The 15,979-nt window shown below is 60.4% G+C and overlaps 2 protein-coding genes across 6 annotated transcripts in view; both read left to right on the plus strand.

The window, feature by feature from the left end:
- The first annotated feature begins 1,303 nt into the window (after positions 1–1,303).
- DGUOK (deoxyguanosine kinase) lies at positions 1,304–7,079 on the plus strand. Its single transcript, XM_064175742.1, has 7 exons — positions 1,304–1,398; positions 2,269–2,390; positions 2,470–2,651; positions 4,349–4,496; positions 5,476–5,591; positions 5,719–5,818; positions 6,657–7,079. The coding sequence occupies exons 1-7, from the start codon at positions 1,320–1,322 to the stop codon at positions 6,717–6,719; spliced, it is 810 nt and encodes a 269-aa protein (XP_064031812.1). The 5' UTR covers positions 1,304–1,319; the 3' UTR covers positions 6,720–7,079.
- Positions 7,080–9,069: 1,990 nt separating this feature from the next.
- The window catches only part of TET3 (tet methylcytosine dioxygenase 3), a 41,214-nt gene continuing 34,304 nt past the window's right edge, over positions 9,070–15,979 (plus strand). The window contains exon 1 of one of the 5 annotated variants that reach the window (XM_064175708.1): positions 9,070–9,237. In XM_064175708.1, coding sequence (XP_064031778.1) covers positions 9,208–9,237 — 30 coding nt within the window. In that variant the 5' untranslated portion in view covers positions 9,070–9,207. Of the gene's footprint in view, positions 9,238–14,504; positions 14,587–15,433; positions 15,450–15,519; positions 15,544–15,664; positions 15,872–15,979 lie in introns of those variants that run through there. The other 4 variants (XM_064175709.1, XM_064175712.1, XM_064175711.1 and 1 more) reach the window with 4 other exon arrangements.

Raw genomic sequence — 15,979 nt, forward strand, 5'->3', positions numbered from 1 at the left:
CTCCTGTTGATGCCCACCAGCCTGCGTTGGTGCCCCTGACTCCATGCTGGTGTCCTCAACTCCAGCTTGATGCCTCCAGCCCCATACTGATGTCTTTGACACCAGTTTGCTGCCCCCAACCCCATGCTGGTGCCTCTGACCCTGTTTTGATATCTTTGATGCCATATTGGTGCCCTCAATGTTGTCTTGGTGCCCCTGACCCCGTGTTGGTGCCTCTGATGTCTCACTGATACCCTCAACCCTGTGTTGATGCCTCCAGGTTCCATGTCAATGCACCTGACCCCATGATGTTGGCCTCAGCCCCACGCTGATGCCTCCCACCTTGTGTCAATATCTTTGACCTCATGCTGCTGCTCTCAGCCCTCTGCCAGTGCCTCCAAACCCATGCCAATGCCCTCGACCCTGTGTTGGTGCTCCCCACCCCATGCTGATGTCCTCAGCTTCATGCTGGTGCCCACATTCTGGTACCTACCTCCAACACTGCGTTGATGCCCTTGAACTCACACTGGTGCCCCCAGCCCAGGTTGATGCCCCTGACGCATACTGGTGCCCCCAATCCCATACTGATGCCCCCAACCCCATATTGGTGCCCCAAATCCCTGATTGATGCTCCTGACTCATACTGGTGCCCTCAACCCCAGGGTGATGCCCTTGCCCCATACTGGTGCCCCCAACCCCACACTGGTGCCCCCAACCCGAGGTTGATGCCCTTGCCCCATACTGGTGCCCTCAACCCCAGGTTGATGCCCTTGCCCCATACTGGTGCCCCAACCCCATACTGGTGCCCTCAACCCCAGGTTGTTGCCCTTGCCCCATACTGGTGCCCCCAACCCCATACTGGTGCCCTCAGCCCCAGGTTGATGCCCTTGCCCCATACTGGTGCCCCCAACCCCACACTGGTGCCCTCAGCCCCAGGTTGATGCCCTTGCCCCACACTGGTGCCCCCAACCCCACACTGGTGCCCTCAGCCCCAGGTTGATGCCCTTGCCCCATACTGGTGCCCTCAACCCCAGGTTGATGCCCTTGCCCCATACTGATGCCCTCAGCCCCAGGTTGATGCCCTTGCCCCATACTGGTGCCCCAACCCCATACTGGTGCCCTCAAGCCCAGGTTGATGCCCTTGCCCCATACTGATGCCCTCAACCCCAAGTTGATGCCCCTGGCCCACACTAGTGCCCCGCCCCCTCCCTTAAGCCCCGCCCCCTCGTTTGCATACGCCTCCATACCCAGCAGTCACTTCCCTGCCTCTTTCCCTCCACCCCGCGCCGCTTCCCAGTGACGTCACGGGGGCGGAGGCAGCGCGCTGCGCTCATTAGCATATGACGCGGGAAGGCGGAAGCGGCGGAGGCATGGGGCGGGGGGGGACCGCGCTGCGCCTGGCGCTGGAGGGCAACATCGGTACCGTGCGGGGGACACCGGTACCGGGGAGGAGGCCGCGGGGAACCCAGAAATAAGGAGGGGGTCGGGCGTGGGTTTGGGGTGTAACTGGGGGGGGGTTGTCTGCGGAGCCTTTGGGGTGCGATAGAGGATGAGGGGGTTGGGGGAAGGGTAGCCAAGGTACAGTGGGGGGTGTCGGTGCTTTTTGGGGTGCAGAGGCGATTTGGGAAGGGGGAGTCTAGAGGCGAGCAGGGTTGGGGTGGTGGAAGTGGGGGGATTTGGGGTAGGGGTGAGTACAGCGAGGGTCCCGGCGTGACAAGGTGGGGGGGGCGTGGTGAGTTTTGGAGAGCGGGAGCAATCTTGGGGGGAGAGGAGGGCAGGTGTGCCTGGGGTGGGTGGGGAGAGCGTTTTGGGGTACGTTGAAGGTGGGGAGATTTGGGATGGGGGTGAATACAGCGAGGGTCCCGGCGTGACAAGGTGGGGGGGGCGTGGTGAATTTTGGAGAGCAGGGGCAGTTTGGGGGGGTGTTTCTGGGGCGGGTAGGGGGAGCGTTTGGGGTACATTGGAGGGGGGGAGATTTGAGGGGGGGCTGACAAGGAGGGGGTCGGTGGCTTTTGAGGTGCAGGAACAATTTGGGAAGTGGAGGTCGGGGTGGGAGGGAATAATAGATTTGGGGTGAGATGGAGTTGAGAGGGTTTATGGGGCGGGGGTGGGGGTGGCGCTGCCATGACCCCAGTGTCTGTACTTAATCGCTGGGGCACGGTTTGGGGGAGGGGCAGCACAGCCTCAGCCCCAGTTTAATGTCTACAGTTAGTCGCTGGTGCACGGGGTGGGGAGCACCCCAAACCCCACGGGGCTCACAGAGGGTGAGGGTGCTCTGTCTCCTCCTAGCCGTGGGCAAATCGACCTTCCTGAGGCTGCTGGGTGCCACCTTCCCGCGGTGGCACTTGGTGACCGAGCCTGTGACCCAATGGCGCAAGGTGCCGGGCAGCGGCGGCGGCGGCGCGGCAGAGGTAACCTCAGCGGGCACCGATGGCATCGCGGCGCCCTGCGGCCGTGGGACAGCCTCACCCCACGGCTCTTCCTCTGTAGGCATCTGCAGGCACTGCCAACCTTCTGCAGCTGATGTACCAGGAGCCTGAGCGCTGGTCCTACACCTTCCAGACCTTCTCCTGCATCAGCCGCATGAAGATGATGCTGGAGCCACCTCCCGAGCAGCTCCCTGGGCCCCCCCACCCCGTGAGGGTCTTTGAACGCTCCGTCTACAGTGACAGGTGCCAGCCCCATCCCTTCCTTCCTTGGCACAAGAGCCCAACCCCCACCTGGCTCCAGCCTCCTCTCCGGGAGCTGTAGAGAGCCAGGAGGTCTCTCCTCAGCCTCCTCCTCCCCAGCTCCCTCAGCTGCTCCTCACCAGCCCTGTTCTGCAAACCCTTCCCAGGCCCAGGTTCCTCAGCTGCTCCTCCCCAGCCCTGTTCTCCAGACCCTTCCCCACCTTCGTTGCCCTTCTTGGAGTCCTTCTTGGAGTCCTTCTTGGAGTCCTTCTTGGAGTCCTTCTTGGAGTCCTTCTTGGAGTCCTTCTTGGAGTCCTTCTTGGAGTCCTTCTTGGAGTCCTTCTTGGAGTCCTTCTTGGAGTCCTTCTTGGAGTGAGTGGCCCCAGACTAACCCCTTCACTCAAGCTGTGCCCTCCCCAGTGCCCAGCACATCCAGAGGGGGAAAGAGAAGAGATCAAACAGGACAAGGAGCACCTGCACCGCTCTGGTGAGGGTCTTCTGGGACCCTCAGCCTGAGCAGAATCACCAGCCCTGGTGGAGCCCAAAGTGGTCAATACAGGACTTCCCTTGATGGGTAGTTTGGGGCTCTGTCACCCATCAGTAACTACAAGTGGTGGCTGCCACATCCTCACTGGGCTCAAGTGGTGGCTGGAAAGCCCTTGGGTAGTGGGTGGGCTTGGGCATGGAGCTGCCCTGGCTGCCTGGAGTTCCCCCAACACTGCACAGCCCCAGATTATGAATTTTCACCTTCATTTAACACTCACAGTCCCAGTGGGTGCAAAAGCAGTGACAAAAAGTGGTCTGAAGGGTCTCACAATAGGTCTGGTGAGGAGCAGCTGAGAGAACTGAGGGTTTGGAGCCTGGGGGAGAGGAGGATGAGGGGAGACTTTCTGGCTGGCTGCTGAAAGCAGCTGGGGGTTGGTCTCTTAAATCAGAAATCATAGAATCAGGCAGGTTGGAAGAGAGCTCCAAGCACAACCTAGCACCCAGCCCTGCCCAACCAACCAGACCATGGCACTCAGTGCCCCAGCCAGCTTTGGCTTCAACACCTCCAGGCACAGCAACTCCACCACCCTCCCTGGGCAGCCCATTCCAGTGCCAATCACTTCCTCCTAACATCCAGCCTGAACCTGCCCTGGCACAACTCGAGGCTGTGCCCTCTTGTTCTGTCACTGGTTGCCTGGCAGAAGAGCCCAACCCCACCTGGCTACAACCTAAGAACAAGAGGAAATGGTTTAGGTTGGAAGGGATCTCAAAGCTCAGCCAGTTCCAACCATCTGCCATAGGCAGGGACACCTCCCACTAGAACAGGTTGCTCAAAGCCTCATCCTGAACACCTCCAGGGAGGTTGTGGAGCACAGAATCACCCAATGTGATCTTTGATCACATTGGGTGATTCTGTGCTCCACAACCTCCCTGGGCAACCTGTGCCAGTGCCTCACCACCCTCAACCTGTGCCAGTGTGACCTCAAATTGGATCAAGTGAGCTGTAGAAGGCCTGGCCCAGGCTTGCCCAGGGAGTTGGTTGGATCCTCATCTTCAGAGGCAGTTGGTGCTTGGCTGTGGATGTGGCAGAGCAGGGCTAATGGTTGGACTCTACCATCTTAAACATCTTTTTCAGCCTAAATGAGTCTCTGAGGCCACCTGGGCACGGGGATGGGCTGGAGGCTTTGGTGCCACCTCTCTCCATCCCTCCCCAGGTATGTCTTTGCCAAGAACCTCTCTGAGGTGGGGCACCTGCAGCCGTTGGAGTGGGCCATTTACCAGGACTGGCATGAGTTCCTGCTGCGTCAGCTGGGCACCCAGATCGCCCTCCATGGCTTCCTCTACCTGCGAGCCACACCACAGGTGGGTGCTGTGAGAGCCCCCCCTGGTGCCAGCAGGGACAGGGATGCAGCCAGACCCACCTTGCCCAGCGGGCATGTGGCTGCTGATGGTCTCTGCACTGACCGTGGTAAAGCCTGGGAGGTGTCAGAGCAGTGAGGCTTCGGTGCCACTGCCAGCCTGGGGGAGTGGGACCTGTCTGCATTCCCATGGGAATGTCAGTTGGAGATTGGCTGTGGATCCTAGAGCAGAGTTTGGAGAGGGAGGATGGATTTTAGAGCAGAAACTGGAGAGGGAGGGGATTTTGGAGAGGGAGGGTGGATCCTGGAGCAGAGATTGGATGAGGATGGATCCTAGAGTGGAATCCGGAGGGGGAGGGGGTTTTAGAGAAGGAGGATGGATCCTAGAGCAGAGTTTGGGAAGGGAGAGATGGATCCTAGAGTGGAATCTGGAGAGGGAGGGTGGATCTTGGAGGGGATTTTGGAGAGGGAATGCTGCATCCTAGAACAGAGATGGGAAGGGAGAGGCGGATCCTAGAGTGGAATCTGGAGAGGGTGGATGGATCCTAGAGCAGAGTTTGGAGAGGGAGGATGGATCTTAGAGTGGAATCTGGAGAGGGAGGTGATTTTGGAGAGGGAGGATGGATTTTAGAGTGGAACCTGGAGAGGAAGAGAATCTGGAATCTTAGAGGGGATTTTGGAGAGGGAATGCTGGATCCTAGAGCAGAGTTTGGGAAGGGGGAAGTAGATCCCAGAGTGGAGTTTGGAGAGGGCTGGAAGGCTGCACGGTGCCCAGCCACCCTCCTCCTCCCCAGCCACCCTCCTCCTCCTGGCACTGCTCTGCCAGCCACCCGTGTCCGTAACCTCCTGGCTGCTCTGCATTCCATTCCCTTCCACCTCTCCCGTTAACATCTTGGCTCCCCTGATCTCATTAACCTCCCTTTCTCCTCTCTGCCGTTGCCTTCCCTCTCCCCCACCTGCCGTTCCCCCCCCTCCCCGTGCAGACGTGCCTGGAGCGGCTGCGGCGGCGGGCGAGGAGCGAGGAGGGTGGTGTCCAGCTGGGCTACCTGCAGCAGCTCCACAGCCAGCACGAGCAGTGGCTGCTGGACAGGACCACGGAGTGAGTCCCAGGCTGGCCCCACCACGCTGCCCCCGGGCACTGCCACCTGCTCTGCTGACCGCCCCCCCTCCCCCCCCTCCCAGCTTTGGGGGTCGGTTTTAGCCTCCTCTCTCCTTCCCGTCTCCAGGGTCCACTTTGAGGAGGTGAAGCAGGCACCTGTGCTGCTGCTGGACGTGGACAAGGACTTCGAGCACGATGAGGCCATGCAGAGTGTCCTCATGGCACAGGTGGGCATGGGCAAGGTGGCACAGGTTGGTGCCATCCTGCTGACAGCAGCATAGCCAGAGCTGTGCTGCCCCCCACCAGCCTTCACCTCCTCTCCATCTTCCCATGGGAAAAGTGATTTCCATGCCCTGGGGCCAAGCTGGTTTAAGCCTCCTCAAAGCCAGCCCCATCCCAGTTCCATCCTGGTGCTATCCCAGCACCATCCCACTGCCATTCCAGTTCCATCCTGGTGCTATCCCAGCACCATCCCACTGCCATTCCAGTTCCATCCTGGTGCTATCCCAGCACCATCCCACTGCCATCCCAGTTCCATCCTGGTGCTACCCCAGCACCATCCCACTGCCATTCCAGTTCCATCCTGGTGCTATCCCAGCACCATTGCACTGCCATCCCAGTTCCATCCTGGTGCTACCCCAGCACCATCCCACTGCCATTCCAGTTCCATCCTGGTGCTATCCCAGCACCATCCCACTGCCATCCCAGTTCCATCCTGGTGCTATCCCAGCACCATCCCACTGCCATTCCAGTTCCATCCTGGTGCTATCCCAGCACCATTGCACTGCCATCCCAGCACCATCCTGGTGCAATCCCAGTGGCATCCAAGCATCCTGTCTCATGCTAGTGCAATCCCATCACTGTTCTGGTGCCATCCCAGCACCATCCTGGTGCTGTCCTAGCACCACCCCAGTACCATTCTGTTGCCATCCTCGTACTACTGTGGCATCATCCTGGTGCCATCCTACTACTACTCTGGTGCCATCCTGCTGTCATCCAAGCACTATTCTGGTGCCATCCTGATGCCATCCCAGTGTCATGCTCTCAGTCACCCTCTCCTTGCAGGTGGAGGCTTTTGTGAGGTCGCTGCAAGCTGAGGCTTTGCCATCTGATCCTGACCCTCACTGAGCTCTGGCAGCAGCCTCCCAGCCCAGCAGTGCCCTCACCAGAGCTGGGAAAGTGGCATCACCTCCACGAGCTCCAGCCCAAGGTCCTGACACCAGCAGACAAATCCTGGTCCCCAGTGTCCCCTTTGGCCCCTCTGTTTGGGGCAGGGGCTGCTTTGAAGGGCTGATGAGTTCTAGGGTGCTCCCTGCCTGTGCTTTGGGGATCAGCATCACCACCACCTCTTCCTCATCCATAGGGATTCCCAGCTGGGAATGCTGGAGCCAGTGGTTAAATCCCAGTGGGAATGTTGGAGTTCTGATAATTTATTATTTATTAGATACCTTTTCCCCCTTCCTTTAATTAAAAGCAAAGAATCTTTGAGCTCTTCTGTCCCAAACCCTGTGTGGGATGTGGGGGGGGGAGGGGGTGCCAGTAGATGCTGGCCCTTGGGGTCACCTTGTTCTCTGATTTTTGGGGTGTTTGTGGCCAGAGATGACCCTGTGGAGGTGGGAAGGGGCAGGGGCTGGATTTGGAGCAAAGCCACAGGGGTTTGGCACCTCCTGGGTGGTTTATGCTGGGGAGGTTGGTTCTTTAGGGGGTCACCTTGGTGTTGGGTGAGGGGGAATCACCCCAGGGTGGAGGTGGGAGAGTGGGGATGGGTCCCTGTCCCAGTTTGAGGCCATGAGCTACCCAGGACTGGGCTGGGTCTCTGCCCCTGTGGTTTTGTTAAGGGAGACTCAGGATCCTTCAAATTACCACAGCCTCCCCCCTCTGCCTTTAGGGGAGGCTGTGCAGGGGTTGGGGTCTCTGCAACCCTTGGCCACAGGGTGGAAGCCCTAGAGGTAGGGGAGAGGATTTGTAGAGTTGGGTTTGGAGTGGAGAGGGAGGATTGGGGGGAGTGAGGCTTTGGGGCAGGGGTTGGGGTGGGGAGGATGTAGAGACAGAGGCTGTGAAGGAGGATATGGGGGGGGGGGGGGGGGAGGTGTGACTGTCCGGGGTAGGGGTGGGGTGGGACAAGAGCTGCTCTGCCATCCCTGGGATGTTCTCCAGGGAGCTCACCAGAAGATCAGAGGTGGACTCGCAGCCAATGACCCTGCACCAACATCCCGGTGCCCACCCCCACTGCCAGCGACCCTGCCACCTCCCACGACCCTACCGTAACAAACCTGATGCCCCCACCCCTGCGATGCCAATCCACTGCCCCCTTCTCCCCACCTCCCCTCAGTAACAACCTGATTCCCCCCTCCCCCATCCAGCGACCCTTCAATAACAAACTTCCTTCCCCCTCATTCCCTTCCACAACCTGGTGCCTCCCTCCCCCCTCATCCCACAACCCCTCCAATAAGAACCTGGCGCCCCCACTCCCCTCAATCCCCAACCTTCCCCCTCCCCACTTCCCTACCCCCTCCTTGCTTCCCTCTAAACCCTCTGCCAACACCAGCATGCACCCCACACGCACACAGATCCTCCCCCCCATAACCCTGGAAGGTCTGGGTGACTCCTCCCCACCTAAAATAAACCCAACCCCTTGCTCACTACAAAGCATTGGGGGGGGGGGGGGATGGCACAGGGCGCTGGCCTCGACCCCCCCCTTCTAAGGCCCCAGAGGGTCCCCCCTGAGCGGGCTCCTGCAGAACAAAGGAAGCAGCAGCAGCAGCATCGTGCAGCTCCACTGCAGCACCCTCCTGGGGAGGGGGGAGAGAGAGGGTGGTGTTTTGGAGGGGGTGGGGCAGAAATTAACTGCCTTTCAACCCCACTTCAGATCCCCTCCTCCCTCTTTAAATCCCCCCACACACACCACCCTGCGTGCACTTAGCTCCCCCCCACTCCAGTCCCGCAGTTTCCAGTTCCCCCCTCCCCCCTTCCCCCTATTTTCTTCCTTCCTCCGGTAATGTTCTTTATATCTCAAATCGAGGGCGGGGAGGGGGGGGGGATTAAAGGGGAGGGGCTGGGAGGGGGGTGGGGGGGGGGGTTGCGTGTGGAAAGTTGTGGCTGCAAGTTGTGCGGCAGCGAAGTTGTGTGGAGGCTGCGTGGGTTTGAGGCAAAAAGCGGAATAAAAAGGCAAAGGGGGCTGGGAAGGGAGGGAAGGGGGTGGGATTTGGGGGGGGTGGGATTGGGGGGGGTGGGATTGGGGAAGAAGGTGGGATTTGGGAGGAAGATGGGATTTTGAGTGGGGGGTGGGAGAGAGGATGTGGTAGCAACACCCTCCCCCCCAGTTCAGTGGGAGTTTAGGGGAAGGAGGAGTAGGGAGACAGCAGAGCTGCCCCCTCCCCACTCTCCCGCACCCCCGCCCCAGAGTGGAAATTAAAAGTCGGGGTGACTTGGCCTCAGCTACATCATCTCTGCCCCCACAGAAGCCACCGGTGTCCCCGGGGGGGAGTGGGACAAGGAGGACGTGATGTCCCCCCCGCCTGGGCACCCGCTTTGTCTGCCAGCCCGGGCCAGCCGCCGGCTCCCCCCGCTCCACCGCGGCCGGGGGGAGCCCTGAAATCTGACCTTCCCCCCCACGATGGAGAGATGCGGTTTGCCTGGCGGGGAGGTGAGTGCTCTCCTGGTCGTGTGTGTGTGTGTTTGTGACCCCAAACCCATCCGTGTGTGTCCCCCCCCCCGCTTTGCTGTGCCACCGTCACCTTTTGGGGTGATTTGTGTCCTCCCTGGGTCGGTTCTGCCGTCACCGTAACTCGTCGGGGAGCTCGTTGGGGTGGGCAGCGAAAGTCCCTGCTGGGTTCGGTGATGGGATTGTGATTTTTGGGGGTATTTCCGTGGGAAACGGGACCTGAAAAGCCACTTTGATGCCTAACACCCCCACACACACACATACCACCACCCTTGTCCCTCCCTCCCCGCCCCGAATATCTCAGCCCGTCCCTGGGGCATCCCCAAGTGGCCGTGATGTGGGTGGGTGGTAGCAGGACCAAACTCATCTTCACCGAGTGGCCTTTTTGAGGTCAAAAAGAGCAAAACGCTGCCTGAAACCCAGCCGGGGGCTATTGTGGAGGTCCCCCAAAGGAAGGGGAGCTAAGGAAGAGGACACACGGGGAGGGCAGGACCGTGCCAGGGGTCGGGGGAGGGCGGAGGGGGTCGTGGACATCAAAAACAAGTTTTGGGGGCACTTTCTCCCCCCAAAATGACACCACCTCGGATGGGAGCTTCTGTTCTGCCCGGCCAGAGTGGTTGTGACTGGGATTTGGGTCCTGCCTTTCGTGCCCAAGCAGGTGGGGGATGGAGGGCACCGGTTCAGTGTGTGCGTGTGGGGGGAGGTCTCTGTAGTGGGGAGGAAGAAACATCTGCGTGGGGGTGATTTTTAAGAGTTGTGCCCCTCTAGATTGTGGATCTTTGGGTTTTGGGGGGGGAGGAGGGGGGGATTTATGGGGTGTGCGAGTGGTCACCTCTCACGTCTGGGTTGTATTCCGATGGGTTCTGCCCTCGGGGTGGTTGTTGGGACGATAGGTCGGGGATGCGTGGCCGTGGGGAGGTGGGGACGGGTGGTTGGGCTCAGCACACGGCAGGGCAAGGAGGAAGGACTTTGCCCTTGGCGAGGCGCCGGTGCAAACGGCTGACGGTGAGGATTCGAGTCCCGACACCTTTCCGGGGTGGGCGTGCAAAAATCGAGAGGGTTTCTGGAGGTGCCGCTTGGAGCTGGGGCCGGCGGCGGTGGCATTGCCGCGGGAAGGTGCCGGGGGCTCCGTGCCCACCCCGAGCTGGCCCCGGTGGTGCCAGCGGCCGAGGGAGGGGTGTGCCGTGTTCCCACGTCCCGGCGTCTTTCCCGGGGTGGTTTGGCAGACGAAGCGAGCTGGGAGCCAGCCCCGTTCCTCGACACCGGTTCTGCCCGTTCCTCCGGCTCAGCCGGGCCCGGCTCCGCCGCTGCCTCCCTCACACCTCCGTCGCGGAGCCAACCTTGCTCCGTCTGCCCTGGGGTCTGATTTTCACTCTGGGTGATGCATCCCCATCCACAGGGACTTGGGGAGAGGAGGGGGAGAAGGAAGACACCAAAGGTTGAGGTTTTGCTCTGTCCACATCCCTCGGTGTTGCCGGACCCTCTCCGACACCCTCCATGCCTTTGCCATTTGCATAACGAATCTACGTCTTGGGAACCCACTGCTTGGCACCAGGGCAAAGCCTCGCTGGGCACCGGGGAGCTGCCAGATTTCACCCAACCCATCCAGCAAAGGTTGGAGCTGGTGCGGGGGGGGGATGCTGGAACTCATCTCCCTCGGTTTGGGGTTAAGTAAACCCTGTGAGGAAATCCATTGCCAGCAGGAATGGCTACACAGGGACCCTGAATCCCAGGTGCCATTCCTGGCAAGAATGGGAACACACTGCTTGGCACCACGGCAAAGCCTCGCTGGGCACCGGGGAGCTGCCAGATTTCACCCAACCCATCCAGCAAAGGTTGGAGCTGGTGCGGGGGGGAGGGGGGATGCTGGAACTCATCTCCCTCGGTTTGGGGTTAAGTAAACCCTGTGAGGAATTCCATTGCCAGCAGGAATGGCTCCACCAGGACCCTGGATCCCAAATGCCATTCCCGGCAGGAATGGTTACACTGGAACCCCACACCCCCAGTTTCCATCCCCAGCAGGAATGGTTACACCAGAGCCCCAAGTTGCCTTTGCCTGGTGAAGGCAGGTGTGGTGCAGTTGGTGTCTCTGGCACGTCCCTGGTGTTTGGGATGGGATCTGGGAGTTGTCCTGGTGCCAGGCACTGGAGCCTTGGGATAATCATATTTAAAGCATGGATAATAAAAGGTACTGAACTTGTCCCTCTTGAGGGGCTTCCTGGGGGAGGTTGGGGTGGGGTTTTCATTCCTCTGGCATAAAGTTGTCCCCCAGGTGGGTCTGGCACATCTTGGAGGTCTCTTCCAATCTGGTTGATTCTATGATTCCACGATCTGAAAAAGCAGCAGGGTGATGAGGGATGGGGTGAAGGATGGGATGAGGGATTGGATAAAAGATGGGATGAGAGATGGGATAAAGGATGGGGTGAAGGATGGGATGAGAGATGGAATGAAAGATGGGATGAGAGATGGGATAAAGGATGGGGTGAAGGATGGGATGAGAGATGGAATGAAAGATGGGATGAGAGATGGCATAAAGGATGGTGTGAAGGATGGGATGAGGGATGGGATAAACGATGGGGTGAAGGATGGGATGAGAGATGGGATAAAGGATGAGGTGAAGGATGGGATGAGAGATGGGATGAAAGATGGGGTGAAGGATGGGGTGAGGGATGGGATGAGGGAAGGGATGAAGGATGGGCTGGGATTTGTGGCCAGCATGTCCTGGTGTCACTCAAAAGACCACCACTTGTCTGTCACTGGTCCAGCCAGAGCAATGCTTGCTGTGTCCCACTGAAAATATTCCCAGTCTCCAAGTGGATGCAGGTGGATGCACCGTGCTGTCCGGCAGGAGGAGGAGGAAGAGGATGGGAGGAAGGAGGTGTCTGCCTTAATTACCCCCCCGCCCGCTGCGATTTTGGCGGTGCCCTGCTGCAGGGCGGTGCCGAGCTTGGCCGGGCAAAGGGGGCTTGGCGAAGTTGGAATCTTGGGGGGGGGGGGGGGGGGGGGGAGGGAAACCAGCTCCTGACACCAGTTTATCCTGTGTATTCCCATGGGATTCGCTGTGCTGGGAGCAAAGGTCAGATCCCAGCTTTGCCATAGGGCTCCCGGCTCCCGCGGGGCCTTCTTGGGAAGAGACAAGCTCCGGCAAACATCCGTCTGGGCTCCGCGGGTGCATTCTTCAGCGGGACTCAGCACCTGCTTTATCCATCCCACCGGGCCCAGGATTCCTTGGATCCCTCCTGCTGCTGCAAATCCTTTTGGAAAACCATTTTCCCCAGGGTGTTACTAGGGAAATCTTTGGGATCTTTGAGTCTGTAGAAGTTTTGCTGGCATTTTGGCCAGGAATGGGCTTGGAAAGCTCCAAATCTGGAGCATGCCAGGAGCATCCCCCCCAAAGCCCTGGATGGGGAAGCTTCGTTGGGAATTTGCTTTCCTGCTCCACTTTTTCCTCCTCCCTTCTCCTTTAAAATTCATCTTACCGAGACCTGTCAGCTCCAGATCGGGGTTGGGAAAGCTGGAGCTGATCCTATCAGGGCTGGTTTAGGGATTCCAACCCTGGCTTAACCCTTTCACCATCCCATTCCCGTTGCTTTTCCCAAGGGAAAAAGCCTTTCCCACCTTCTTCTCACCAGAGCCTTGACTTTTGGGGTGAAGGGGGCAGCTGGGTGACATGGAGGGGGTTTCTTGTGGGGGATTTGAGCCTAGCAAAGCTCTAATGTCCCCAAATGAATAACATCCCAAACTTAACAAGGGCCCTAAATTAACAGCACCCCCAAATTACCATCCCCAAATTAATAAGTGTCCCAAATTAATGAGGCCCCCAAATTAAGGAGGATGCTGGCAGGGGAGTTAGCAACAGGAAAATATTTGGGAGTGAGGCAAGTGTGGCTTTGGAGTGGGGCAGAGCTTGGTTTTGGGGATGGCAAAGTGTGGTTGGAGAGGACAAAGCCTGGTTTGGAAGAGGGCAGTGTGGGTATGGAGGGGGCAGACTATGACTTAAAGGGGTCGAAGCATCCTTTAGGAGGGGACAGTGTGGGGTTTAGGGGAGCAGAGCATGGGTCTGGAATGGCAAAGAAGGGGTTTGAGGGGGCAGAACATCATTTGGGGGGACAAAGAGTGGTTTAGGGAGAGGCTAAGAATGATTGGGGGGAGGCAAAGTGTGGTTTTGGGTAGAGCTTGGGCTTAGGGGGGCAAAGTGTGGTTTTGTCTGGGTAGAGCTTGGGTTTGGAGGGGGCAAAGTCTGGGTTTGGATAGAGCTTGAGTTTGGGGGGGCCAAAGTGTAGCTTTTGTGTAGAGCTTGGATTTGGGGGGGCAAAGTGTGGGTTTGAGTAGAGCTTGGGAGAGGGGGCAAAGTCTAGGTAGAGCTTGGGTTTAAGGAGGCAAAGTGTGGTTTGGGGGAGGGCAGAGCATGGTCGGGAGGCAAAGAATGGTTTTGGGGGGGCTGAACATAGTTTGGGGGAGCAAGGAGTGGTTTGTGAGGAGACTAAGTATGGTTCTGGGGAGAGACTAAGATGGTTTGGGGGTGGGCAAAGTGTGCTTTTGGTGGGGCTGAACATAACGGGGGGGGAGGGGGGCAAAGAGTGTTCTTGGGGTCCTCCCGGCTGTTCTAGGGGGTCCAGCTCCTAATGATGCTGCTCCCCCTCCCCACAGGAGCAACCTGCCTCATTTTCCCGGGGGCCGTGGAGGGGCACCCAGGGGCCACCTCCAGCACCGGGGGCTCGGGGATCGTTTTAACGATGTTTTTTTTTTTCGGGGGGGGGGGGTGGGTACCTTGTGTGGGAGCAGCAGAAGAGGGGTGCGGGGAGGGGGCGTGCGGGGAGGCGAGCGACACCTCCGCTGCGTGTCCCCTTGTGCGTGTCCCCCCCTTGTGCGTGTCCGCTGCTGCCCCCTCCTCAGCTCCTGCGCGGCGGCTCCGGCGCGGCGGGGCGGGGGGGGGGGGGGGGGGGGGGGGGGGGCAGCGGGCGGGCGGTGTCGCTCTGCGTGGGGTAAGGGGGGGGGGGCTGGATATTTGGCGTGGGGAGGGGGGCGAGCGGCGTGAAGGGGGAAGGAGGAGGAGAAAAAGAAGGAGAAGAGAAGGAGAAGGAGGAGGAGGAGGAGGAGAGGAGAAGAGAAGGGGGGGCAGGAGATGCGCCGGTCAGGCCCCCCCCCGGCTGCAGCAGGGCGGCGGTGAGGGAGCTCGGAGGAGGAGGAGGAGGAGGAGGAGGAGGAGGAGGAGGAGGAGGAGGAGGAGGAGGAGGAGGAGAGGCAGACAAGATGGCTTCCTCCTGAGGGCCGGAGCCGCGCCGGGCCCGGCGGGGGCTGCGAGGGGGCAACGGCGGGGGGAGCGGCGAGGTAAGCACCCACCCCACCCCCCCCCGCAAAGATAAACCCCCGTCCCTCCCCGTGCCCCTGCCCCGCTGCTCGCCCCTCGCTGTGCTCCCCCTCGCACCCGCCCCGCTGCCCCGGCGGCTTCCCCCAGCTCCTGTATCCCCCCCCCGGCTATGTCCGGGCTGGCGAAGGTTGGAGGGTGAGGGTTAGGGGGAGGCGAAGGGGTCGTGCCCATGTCCGTGGGGGTGTCCGTGGGGGTGTGTGTGTGTCGTGTTCCCCTCCACCCCCTCGCTCCCCGCGGTGTTTGCGCGGTCGGTGGCTCCGCCGGCGCGGAGCGGCGGGGCCGGGAGGACAAAGCGGCGAGGCCAGGGTTAGAGTCGGGGGAGCCATAGACGCAAACGAGCAGACCCTCCCCCACCTAAAACACCTCTCCCGGCCAGGCCCCGGCCGTGCCCCCTCCCCTTTGGGGTGATTTGGGTTGGTTTTGGGGGTTTTTTAATCCCTTTTCTTTCTCTCCAGCAGCTTCGGGGGGGGGGGGGGAAGGGGGGGATGGGAACTGAGGGTGGGGGGGAGCCCTAACCCCCTCCCCCCGGCATGAATTCCCCCATTGCTTTTCAGCTCTTTTCCCTTTGATTCTGATGCTATTTATTAACTACACCCCCGCCGCCCTCCCCCCCCCCTCCCGCCACCCCCTAAATGTGCTGAGCTCAGAGGGTGATGCTGTAACAAGGGCGATGAGGCTCCCCTGGTGTGACGTCACCGTGACGTCAGCCAGCCGCTGCCAGCTGTCATCATAACGAGGACACAGGGTCCGGTGGTGGTATCACCACCCTGCCACCCCTAAAGCCCCCCCCACCCCCCTTGGCGTTTCGTCAGACGGGATGCAGGTGGGCAAGAAAAGGCAGCCGGGGCGGGGGGAGGTCTCACTCCAGCCCATTCCATCCCAGGGCTAAGGCTGGTGTCGGTTGGGTGACGGCAGAGGTTTGTTGGTTTTTTTTTGGGGGGGGGGGACGGGGAAGGGGGTGTCAGGATCCGAGCGGCCGCGGATGCTGGTGGCACCTTGCGGGGCGCGCCGTCGGGGTGACGGAGAGCGTGTTGGCACCGGGAGCCTGCCCGAAGCTGGGTGAGCGGCTCCGGCACCACGTGCGGGCGAGGGCCGGGGATGCCGCACGCCGCGGACGCGCCCGCACGTGTGCCGCCAGCGCCGGAGCTTCGCCCGAGCCCGCGGCAGGTGCCAGGCTGCCACAGGCTGTCATTGCGCACCGGTGTGTGCAAAGCACCGGGGTTGGGTACCGGCGGCGTGCCCGGGGTAAGGCGGGCACTGGTGTTGGGGTTCTGCAGGGTGCTGGGATGCGGTGAAGGCTGTTGCCGGGGTGCTGGGTACCGGGGGGTGTTGGGATGCAGTCGGTGCTGGGTG

Source organism: Pogoniulus pusillus, chromosome 42 (genome assembly GCF_015220805.1).
Source record: "Pogoniulus pusillus isolate bPogPus1 chromosome 42, bPogPus1.pri, whole genome shotgun sequence".
In the NCBI taxonomy this organism is placed as follows: Eukaryota; Metazoa; Chordata; class Aves; order Piciformes; family Lybiidae; genus Pogoniulus; species Pogoniulus pusillus.